Below are 12,092 nucleotides of genomic sequence, written 5' to 3' on the forward strand. Positions count from 1 at the left end.
AACCCCGGTGTGATGCTAAATATGCAGGATGGATCGGCTTTGGAGACGGAAAGACTCAGGAACACATCTCACCTGTATGCCATCTTGGCCACGCCCCCATAATGACACTTTCAAGATGGTACTGGACATTCTCAAGAAAATGACCTTATTATCAAGGTGAACAAATGTTACATTGGTATGCCTGGTGTGGACTATTTGCGTCATTCTGTAAATTCAAAGGTGAAATTCATGTAGCTCCATGTCTCAAACCTTTTGATACCAAGTTGCCCACGATCATTATGACTGATGCGAGTAACCATGGTTTGAGTGCAGACCTGATGCAAGCCAATATGGACAAAGAAGTGATTGTGGCATTTGCATCAAGAATGTTGAGGCAAGATGAATATAATTATTCAGTGATTGAGAATGAAGCGCTCACATGCTATTGGGGAATCACATATTTTTGGAGATCTGTATGGAGTAACAAGTTTTTGTCGAAGTTTAGACCACAAACCCTTAGTAGACATTTTCACTACTAGGAATTTGTTTATAATGTGGAAAATGTGTAAGAATCAAGAATGTCATGGCAGATTGTGTATCATTTTTACCATTGCAAGAAGAGTGCAGCGCTGAGACTGAAGAGGAGTGTGTGGTTGCTAATGTGATGGAGGTTGCAGCGATGAGCATGTCTCAGGAGGAGTGGGTGAAGGAAACAGAATCTGATGAAGTTCTGAGAAAGGTGATGCAATCTGTGAAACAAATTTGGCTGCATAAGAGGAATGTGGAGGATAAACTGAAAATGTACGAGGTTGTTAAGCACAAGTGGTATGTTCATGATGGTGATCTCAGAATAGGTGAGATGTTGGTAGTACCCTCTAAGCTTAGAGTAGGAGTTATGGAGTTAGCTCACAAGGGGCACATCAGAATGACAGCGATTTAAAGAAGGATTAGCAAGGTGGCCATGCCTTGATCGTGATGTGGAGTGCATGGTGAGACACTGTACTAGTTGGGATTGGAGTAACAAGTATCAGAAGGGGATGGTGTATCCTTCAGAGGCTATTGATAAGGGAAATGGTCCTTGGACGAAAGCTACTTTAGATAGCATGGGGCCTTTTGCCACACTGGGATCAGGATCTATGTTTGGCTTGGTGGCAGTAGATATGCTCTTGCGATGGCCAGAGGTCATGTTTGCAAAATATGTGGAAACTAGGAATGATATTGAGTTCTTGGAGGAAATTTTTGCCAGGGAAGGCATTCCAGCAGAAATTGTTACTGATAATGGAGTTCAGTTGGTTTGGCTGAAATTTGTGGGTTTTTAGAAAAACTTGGTATTCGTCACAAAAGAAAGTCTGTCTATTATCCTCAAATGAATGCCGTGGTAGAGAAATGGAATACAGTTCTCAAGGAAGTTTTGCAGTTGGCACTGGCTAAAGGTGGTGATTGAGGAATTGCTGTGAAGAGAATATTGTGGACTTACAGAACTACTGCTAACAGTGCCACCGGTGAAATTCCATATACAGTAATGAGGGGGATAGAGTTTTGTTCGAAATTAAGGCCTGGATGGATGCTGAAATATAGGTCTCAGGTCTGGTGAGAACTTGGAAAATAACCGTGAAAGTAGGAGCAGGGTGGTTGGACATGGTATGCAGGAAGGAGATTGGGCCAGGGTTAAGAGGGGACATTATGTGTGAAAAGGGATGTCCCGATTTTGCATCCGCTTGTGTGTGAGAACAGTTAGAAGGCTTGTTGTTGAACGGTCTGATGGCAACGTTTGGAATATTTAAAAAAATGCAAAGTTACCTGAATGTTTGGTGGGGCCAGAAGTCAATAATAATTTAAGTAAAAGTGTGTCATGCCAAGAGGCAAAGTTATCTAGGGAGTTTACCAAGCAAAGCAATGAGTGGTCGGTTATTGGTAGGTCACCGAGGAGAATGAAGTGGAACCGGGTCTGTTTTGTGGATTACAAACTGGATTGAGTATGACTATGATGAATGGCATTTAGAATTCACTGCTTTTACAGTGTTGAGTAGCTTTTGTGTGTTGTACTTGGGTGTCATTTATTTTTCTCATTGCTTCCCTTTACTAGTTAATATTGTTTATTAAAGGGGAAAGATAGGTGGTATCTAACTTTCTCTCTCGTGCTTGGAATGCGAAAGCGAGAGGGGGGCTCGACCGAGGTTGTGACATGATAAAGAAGGAGGCGGTGGGTAATGGTGACAGTTCTGGTGCCGGTCCTCTTTAACTCTAAAAATGTACTTTCAAAAAAGCACTTACGCGGCATAAGGCCTAGCTGTCTGAATCTATGTGGAAGACCAAAACTGAGCTTACAATGGGCCTATGAGAGTCTGAAGTCAGCTAGCTACAACTGACCAAAGACATCTGCTTGATAAGCGGGTCATTAATGAGCAGGGACTATCATGGCCTATACCTGGTGGTGTGCGTGCATTTTTGCTATGCCTTAGGGATTCTGAGTTATTGATGTTTAAATGTGCCAAAGACCCTTACCCTAAATTCCAGTTCCCTAGTTGCTAGAGGAAACTAGTGTATGTAGTGGGTGCCTGGAGTCCTTTGGTTACCCCTGCTTTCTGACAAATGTGCACAGTACAAGCCATTCAATTGTCATTGGGCAAATGTACAAAAAGACTAGTCGCAAAACGTTGCAAATTGTGCATCAAGTTTTTGCAACCGGTTTTTAACCTATGTACTGATAGGATCCATTGAAAAATCTCATAGTTGCACAGGGGCCACAGAAAAACCTCCCATTAATATTAAATATAAAAGACCAGGATGGTGACCTGCAAGGAACAGCAGACCATTATTCCTGTTGTTACATATTCAAACAGGAAAAAGTTATTTTTTATTTAAGTAGCCCATGCTCTCTGAAGGAACTAGTACTGTTTTAAAATGCAATTTTGAAAAACATCGCGGTGAGCAGGCATTCGCCACCACAACCATTTCCTGCTCTCCTTGAGGTAATCTGACATAATTCTCAAAGGGAATGCTGTGCAACAAACCCAGCTTCAACTTTGCAAATTGGCTACTACCCCCTTTGACGAGTCGGCAACTTTTGTGGTTTCAAGCCATTGATACATACCATTTTCGATTGTAATTAGAAGGGCACACCCCTTTCACAATATCTTTTCAGGATGGTTTTCAGACTTGCTAAATAAATTTAAGTATATAGCAAAAACCATTTTGTGATCACACACAATGTGATTTTACAAATTACACGGTATACCATCACAAAATGTCTTTGTACTTCTGGCCCACAGCCTATACAGTTTGGAACCCTTTGGAACTTACTTTGGGGCTTATTTACATGCCCCTTGCATGACCGGTGCGTCACTTTTTTTGAGACGCATAGCTGCACAACCTTCTGCCCCATATTTATAAGGACACGTAAAGCCACCCTGCGTGGTTTTCCTGTCCTTGTAAAAATGGCCTCTTCTCACGCAACACTTTGTGTGAAAGGGGCGTGACATGGGTGTTGCCGTGGGTGTTCCCACGGAACACTCATGTATTCTGCAGCATTTCCAGATTTACGACAATTCAAAAACGTCAAAATGTTTCAGAATGCTACGCGACCCTTGGGGTGGCATAGCGAGGCGCAATGAGGAGAAATGTTTACTTTTCTCCTCATTTTTCCCTCTTTCTAGGGGTGCTGCATTCTGCAGCACACATAGGAAAAGGAAATCATCTATTATTATTTGACATTGTTTTTGTGCAGGAAGGTACCCACACACAGGTATGCGTCATATTGTTGTAAATATGACGTATCCCTGTGTTTTGAAAGTACTGCAGGGTGGCGCAGCCTAAGGGCTTGCGGTGCCACGCTGTGGCACTTTCTTGTAAAGAAGTTCTTTGTTTGATAATTTCATTACCAGAATTTGCAGTTCTTCTGATAAACCATCTGAAGACCGGACTCCCCTTCCACAGTGTTCAGTATACCCATTTCACTTACCGCCATATACCTAGAGGCTTCATTTAATGGACCCAGAGCCGACTTTGAACATCAATCAATTTTCATGCTAAAATCAATATCTTTGTGGGCTGGAAATTCCATTTTACTTTTGGATCTTTGGATTTAGAATTTTATTAGACTTTTTGATTCTTAACCACCTGGACTCAAACACACTGGGAAGCCCTTCCTTACAAGAGGGCAGGCAAGAAACTAGGACAAAGGGCAGACAGACATATGGTGTTGATCATAATTTCAACACTTCAGTAGTAAGACAGCTGAGTCTTAATGGTTTTTCAAGCTACTCAAGAATTCAAAATCCTCCTCAATCAAATAATATTGTTCATGGACTGCAATGAATTAATCTAATAATTTACTGGTTTTAGCAGTCTTCTTTGCAAAAAGAAATAGATGAATGCATAAAATTAAATTTGTTCCCAAGCAAAGGGATCAATAAATGGTAAGGGTGAATATGAAACTACATTCTTCTTTGGCAGGACAATTCATACATTCTCAAAATATGGGTTAGTGTTTTCAGATTTCTTTCTCCACCATACTTCCTGTTTATTTCAACTTACCTCCGATCCAGATCAGAACCATTTGGAGAAGTATCTGCGAGTCCAGAAGGGAATCCCCTTTCCTGTATTATAAAAGACACAGAAGTTGGTTTACCATGTTAATCATAAAGTTGTGGAATAGATTTCTAATGAAGAATTATGTATGGTATTGCATAAAGAGTTGATCTACATTTTTCTATATATTGAAACATGAAGAAGATACATTCAAGAGAAAAATAAATGCGTACATTCCATCCTCTATTCCTTTGGACCACAGAGCATGTTGCCCAGGCCTGTCCGTACCATCCCAGCGAGCAGCAGCTGCATCCCTAACTCATTTTACCATTACAGTAGAAGCAGTAGTGGAGTATTTTGGATAGCTGTATTAGTGAGTTAAGCTTGAATTATCTTTTGAAGGTGAATGTGGTTAATAATGTTTATTTTCTGGGGCTTAGCAAATATTTTTTCTCACATTTTATATATGATGACTGGTTAGTAGTAAAATATTCATTCAGATTTCTACATTTTTTAATTTAATTCACTAATGTGTTTAATAAAATCACTCAAAATATGCATGGTTCAATATACCATCAGAATCACAATTCACATCACATTTAATTTCTAAAATCCTCAGTGTAGAATTGAGAAGTTAACAGACCCCCCACTATCTAAATGGCAAATAGACAAGTCAAACCTTGTTTAATTTAGGAGCAATATATTTGGTCTCACTAAAGGCCTATGCAACATATTCCACAATATTAAAATTAAACATTTGTAAACGGTGTGGGAGGTATGATTTCAAGCACTGGAAGAGCCATTTGGTAGGTTCTTAGTGTTCCCAGTACCAGCCTTCTTGACCCGGACAGTGCAAAATGGTTGCTGCCGACCAGAGACACGATTCTGCCCTGCTGCTGAGCAAAGCTTCAGCAGGGGAAGGCAGAACAATAGGCATCCTGTCACAGGGAGGTGGGACCACCTCCCAGACAGGATTTAGTGCATTGAGGTAGGGTGGGTGCGCTTGCCCCCACCACTCAGTTTTCATGAGGGGAACGTTTGGTGTCTCCATGCATAGTCCAGATCAAACCAGTCCTGGGAGCCGTTGGCTCCCACCCTGGTGCAAAAATGGACAAAGGACAAGGGAGTAATCTTCTTCCTGGCCCCTGGGAGGGTCCCCTAAATCATCCCAACCCTTTCCCTAGGGTACGTAAGGGATTACCTGGGTGCAGGTTCCTCGATTCGTCGTGGGATAAGATTCAGATCAGACCCCACTTCCTCTTCTACCATCTGGGCTCTCTGGACTTCGCTGGACTTTGTTTGGGCCTGACTTTATCTCCCTTCCAGTCTGCTGCATCGTCTGTGCCTGTGCAACATACAGGAACCTTCCAAGGCATGTGAAGCATCAAAGAAACTTGAAGGGATCTCCCTTCGAGTGAAGGAGTCACTCCCCTGCATTCGGAGGCACCGCAACTAAGTCGACCAGTCTGCTGATCCTGAGCTCCTTCAGACTTGAAAGGCTCTGCAACACAGGTGGTGGTTTGCCCTGCCCTCTCACCAAGTTTGAGACTAGTATCCCTCGTGGGGGTTGCAATAACCAAACCCCTGTGCACCTCGTCAACTTACAGTTGCAAAGGCTTGTTGACTTCTTTCCAAGAAGATCTTCGGGCTCCAAGTTTTGTGAAGAAGGTAGCACACTCCTCTTAAAGAACTATGATTTATTAGTTGTAAGGAACAGACCCCTGGGACACCTCTGCTTACAAGTCCAACTGCAACTCCTCTGCCCCAGTTTACAATCAGATGGATGTTGCTAGGGGACCACAGTATTCCATTTCATCATGGCAATCCATGGTAACTAACAACAAGGTAAGCTATGTAAAATACAACACATCTCCCCCCTTAAAAATAAAAAAAATAAAACTATGTACATACGTAATCTTTATATCTTGAAGGCATTGTACGTTGTCTTACATTTGTTCTGACCTTAGCAACAGGCAATCCAACAGGATCAGTATTAACTCTGCATGCAACAATATTTTGTTGAGTACTTGGAGACATAACAATTTCAGGGTTGGAGCATGGTGATACCTTCCTAGTGTTCCACCAATTTCCATCATCCAACTTAACACTGTTACCCTTAACAACCATAATCTTTTTGGGAGAAGACCATTTAGAGTGACCCTTTTTTGCCTTGTCTCCAACAAATACTCTCACAAACATTCCTTGCCTGAAACAACGTTTTGGCTTCACAATGTTTTCATTAAAGCGATCACAATAATTTTTTTGATATTTGTCTACTCTATTCCGCATTTCCTCTAAGTTTGCATTGTATATTCCAGCTCTATTCATCCAAGGTGGCACAGCCACAGAACACGGAATCCTTCCTTTAAGTAAGGAAAAAGGTGTTTCTCTTGTCACTGAATGTGGAGTTGTGCGGTACGACCACAACATGTCCTTGACACACTGCCTCCATAGCTCTTTGTTTTTACATGCTAATTGAATACATTCAACCAGTACTCTGTTGAAACGCTCCACCAACCCGTTTCCCCTCGGATGATAGACTGGCGTGGTAGTGTGTTTAATTCCCCACTTCCTCAGAAAACTCTCAAATTCATCTGATATGAATTGGGGTCCATTATCTGTAATAAGTTCAGTGGGGCAACCTTCCCTTCTAAAAATGTCTTCGCAAAATGAAATAACACTTGCAGCCTTGACCTCTTTAACAAAGGCAACTTCTGGCCACTTTGAAAAGTAATCCACCATAACTATGGCAAATCTCTCTGATGCATTTAAGATATCGAAGGGTCCACATATATCAATGGCTAATTTATCCCATGCACCTTTAGGCATGGACGACGCACTTGGAAAGGTTTCTTGAGAAGAGTGGGTCTTGTCGCTACACGCACAAGCCATGCAATCTCGAACAAAACGCTCAATCTGCACATCCATACCAGGCCACCAAAAATCTACTCTGATCCTTCTCTTCATAGCTGACATTCCCCCATGCCCTTCATGCATGATGTTTAGTAATCTGTTTCTTAATTTCTCCGGAACCACTAATCTACTACCTCTCCTAAGTAGACCTTCTATCACATTCAACTCAGACCATATCAATTTGAAGGAATTTAGATCCTTATGTGCCTTCCATCCTTGTTCACAACTTAAGGTTTTTATAACCATGTCTAGTACAACATCTTCCTCCATGGCCTCCTTCCACTCAATTTCACTGATGGCCGTACACACATCCTTTATTTCAGCAACCATCCATTCATCATCTTCCTCCTCATATGTATTTTCTAACGGTAGTCTAGATATGCAATCTGCATTTACATTCCTTACACCTGGAATATATTTCACATCAAAAACATATTCTTGCAAACGGTATAGCCATTTTGCTATTCTGGGAGTGGACTTGCTTGCACCTCTAGCGGAGAATAGATCTATCAAAGGTTTGTGATCAGTATGTAATTGGAATTTGGTTCCCCACACAAATTTCCTAAAATATTGTATACCCCACCAACATGCTAAAGCTTCTTTCTCAATGGTAGAATAAGAGTGTTCTGCCCCTTTTAGTGTGCGGGACGCAAACGCCACTACCCTTTCTTGTCCCTTGTGCATCTGGACTAATACTGCACCTAATCCATTATTACTGGCATCAGTAATGATGCTAGTTTGGTCATTAGGGTCAAATGGCCTTAAAGACACAGCATTTATGATGCATTTCTTTATAGAATCAAAATTTTGTTGACATACTTCAGTCCACTCGAACTTGGCACCTTTCTTCATTAAGTTCCTAAGCTCTTGTACCTTGTCTGAAAAATGGTGAACAAATTTCGAGTAGTACTCTGCTAACCCCAAGAATGACCTGAGTTGATCTCTATCTCTTGGGGCGGGAGCCTTTTCAATGGCTTCCACCAAACTACGTTTTGGTTTTACTCCCTCACTGGACAAAGTATGACCAAGATACTCCACCTCATTGACTCCGAATTTGCATTTTTCTAATGCAATCGTGAGACCAGCTTCAGAAGCTATGTAAAATACAACACCAAGTAGCCCCAACCTCCTGTGACTAGAATCTTCGGGCACACCGCATCGTGTGCATCATGGCCTGCATCTTTTGGTGAGCTGCTTGAGTTTCTCTTGCGACTCAATTGCCTCTGGCCTGTGGGTTCATTTGAGGATCTAATTTCTTTCTTTTGGATTCCCCTGATTGCTCGGGGCCTGCCCAGACTGTCTGCTGGTGGTAAGTCCCCTGGACCTTGCTAGTCCCGACGTTGCTCTTTCTTCGCTTCTCGCGTTGGTTGCATTTGCAAAGGCTTGTTGGTGCTCCCGCCGCCCCCTCAGCACTCAATTTCCTTCGTTTGACAGCTCGTGCATGGCTCCTGGTCCTCCTCAGCATTGCATGGTCTTCATAGCTGCAAAGTCAAGGTCATCGTCACCCATCCTGCAACACCCAACATCGGAGGACTTTCGTCTTCCAAGTCTCCTGGTCACTCCTGAGTGACCTAGACTCTGCCCCCTTTGCTTGCAGGTACCTCTAATCCAGAATCCACCTACGGATTTCACTGGATACTTTCTCCTTCTTCAGCAGAGGTACTTTTCTGAAGTCCTCGGTGGGATTCGACAGTGGTTTACGACACTACTGCACACGTATGCACCTGGCCTGCCTGGTGTAGGTAACATGGATACTAGGGTCCCACGGGTGGGGTGGCTCTCCAACCTTCTGTCTTCCACAGGGTTTCTTCAGGGTCCACTGGGAAGGGTCCTTAATCTATAAAAATCCAACCGCAACTTACAAGTAGAGTTGTACTTAGCATGAAGTTGTGTCCCCACACTGTACACGCTCTCCGTGGGGTACCTATCAACTCACCTTGGGTGGTTCCTTGGGTCCCAGCACTTCTACATCCTCTCGACCCTGTCTTGATCTGAGTCGTGATTCTTATACCACTTTCTAGGTATATGGTTTGGTCCCCCCTGGGGTCCACTGTGTATTTCGTGCTATTTACTATGTTTCTTTGCTAAAGTATTGTGTGCATTGTGCATATTTCTGGGTAGGAGATATTTCCATGTGTTAGAGAGTATTATATAACAAATACATATTTTTATAAATACCTTGTGTGGCTCTTTTTCACTTAATCGATACTATAAGATTGCATTCTGGTAAAACAACCTGCTTTACACTCCTTCTGGAATAAGCCTGAATGCTGCTCTCCACAGCTACCACTTAAGGGAGCTTTCTTAGGTTCTCTAAAACCTCTTAAATCACCGTAAGGGCTCTCTGGACTGGTGCAACTTACGTAAGTGTACATCATACCAGGCCAGCTTCTCACAAGGTCTACCTATAATCGAGCAGATTTAGCAAACATCCAGGCATGCACTCTTATTTTGCTCCTCAAGCCAGACTGGCATTCATTACAGTGGGCCTCTCGTTGACATTACAGTGTCAGATCCTGTTGAAGTGTTAAGCCCCACTTGACAGGTCTGCTGGCGGTTTTCATGTGACACTTGGGGTGCATTTCAAGGAGGCCTGCCCTGTCACAGGCAATGGTTAGCTGACACTTCTTTTATCCCCCAGCAAGACAGGCTGGGGCAATAAAAGTGGGCCTTTTTTATCATTACAGTGTCAAAGCCTGTTTAAAATGTCCGCTGAGTTTACATATAACATTTGGGGCATACTTCAAAGGAGGGAAGCAGATGCCATAACAACTTGAGTGTATCCATTGACTTGTTGTTGAAAGCTCAGGTTTGATCTACCAGACTTCTGTCTATGATTTTGGGTTCAGGGACTGCCTAAAACTGGATTTTAGTGTTAGATGTGGGAGGACACTAGGAGTACCATAGTATACTACACACACCTCTACACCCTTCTAGCCCATGTTTAGTGTGGCTGAAGACGCCGGCCATCGTGATAATGTACAAGTGAATAGGGGTAGCTGAGGGAACCTTTACCCCATTAGTTAGGGTGTTTACAGTGTTCATTCCCAGCCACTAGCTCTTGCCTGGCATAACTGTGGCATCGGAGTTACCTTTTCTTTAAGGACTGAGGCTGTGCGTTCGATAGGAGCAGCAAGGCGCTCCACCTGTGTTGATTATTCATTCGAGTGGTTAGAAGGGCAAAACCACTGTATCTGGACTGCACGCAAAAAATATATAATGAAATTAGAAACCAAAAGCATTTAGATAAATAATGGTGTGCATTTCGTCACTAATGTGTGTAATTATATGTGTTTGCCCGCATGACATGTTGCACCCATCATGGTATTATGAAAGCATTTCGATTTTCACATGCGAGACAAAGACATCTGGTTTTTAAGATCGGCATGTTTTAAAGAGTCACGGTGGATCGCAGTTCATTATTCAAATCTGGGATTATGGGCGCTACGGGGAAAACATATAATTTTGAAAACTGACATGCCTGTCAGTATGCTATGCAGGCGCGCAACACCCATTGGGCTCACCGGGCTTCAGCCCCCCCCCGTCATGTGTGTCAGCCCGGCTGAGACAGCCTCGCGGGCTGGCGTCCGTCTAATTGCAGTCGCACCAGAGTACTTCACGGGTCTTTAAAAGACCATTTACTCGTTAATGAGGCTTTTGTTGTCTTTTCACCTCTCTTTACAGCCGCTCTGCCTATGGCTGGAAGACTTAGCCCCCCCCCGAAATTTTTTCAGCCCCCCCCGAAATTTGGCTTTAGTTGCCCGCCTGATGCTATGTGTTAAAATGCCATATTTAATGTGTCAAGTAACACTCTAGGGTGGACGGGGAATTAGAGTTATTTCAACTTTGACAAAATATAGACGTGTTTGAAACATCCATGCATCAAATAAAGAGCCGGAAGGTATTCTGGGATTAGTAGTTTAAAACATCGTAATTAAGGTGATTGGTAGTTGGAAGGGGTGGAGAGCTGGCGGACACTGTGAAAAAAGCGGGAGGTAATAAGGGGGAGGTTTTACATATAGTTTTGCACATCGTTGTAATGAAGGCAGGAAGCGCGATGGGAAGATGTTTGAAGTACGTAGGGAGTAAACCGTTGGTTGTAAAGCAAAGCCGCTGGAGGGAAAGATGTGTTGAAATTCATAGTGACATCGAAAGGGGAAAAGTTTTGTGGGTTGTAAGAGTTTGTTGTGGTTTAGGTTTTGATGCAGAAAGCAATTAGAGGGAACAGGTTAATATGAGCGATTATAAAACAGAACATGCATAAAAACTGGGATGTATTTTCCAATGAGCGTCATAACCAAGGTACTGAGTCTTTCAGTTAACGCTGTGTTTTTAAAAATTTGCAGTGAATCCCTGATGAAGGGCGAAGATTATGCCCGAAATGCATTGGATACATCAACGAGGATGTTTTTACATGTATTCGTCATGTTGCAGTAGAAGGGCCTGGATGGGCAATCTGCAATATTTGAAGTGTTCCAAATGCATTAACTGTCACGCATGTGATTGTGAAAAACTGGATTGTAATTGTTCTGATCTATGGATTAACTGGACATTAAAAGAAGTTAATTAACAGAAAAACTGAGTTATCTTTTCTTTAAGGACTGAGGCTGTGCGTTCGATAGGAGCAGCAAGGCGCTCCACCTGTGTTGCTAACATTGGCATCCCCAGGC

At 42.7% G+C, this 12,092-nt stretch overlaps 1 protein-coding gene across 4 annotated transcripts in view; it reads right to left on the bottom strand.

The window, feature by feature from the left end:
- The window catches only part of SLC4A5 (solute carrier family 4 member 5), a 753,917-nt gene that overhangs the window by 50,798 nt on the left and 691,027 nt on the right, over positions 1-12,092 (bottom strand). For all 4 annotated transcript variants that reach the window (XM_085633456.1, XM_085633454.1, XM_085633455.1 and 1 more), the window contains one exon: positions 4,516-4,577. In XM_085633456.1, the coding sequence (XP_085489582.1) occupies positions 4,516-4,577 (62 nt within the window). The remainder of the gene's footprint in view (positions 1-4,515; positions 4,578-12,092) is intronic.

This window comes from Triturus cristatus, chromosome 11, assembly GCF_964204655.1.
Source record: "Triturus cristatus chromosome 11, aTriCri1.1, whole genome shotgun sequence".
Lineage (NCBI taxonomy): Eukaryota > Metazoa > Chordata > Amphibia > Caudata > Salamandridae > Triturus > Triturus cristatus.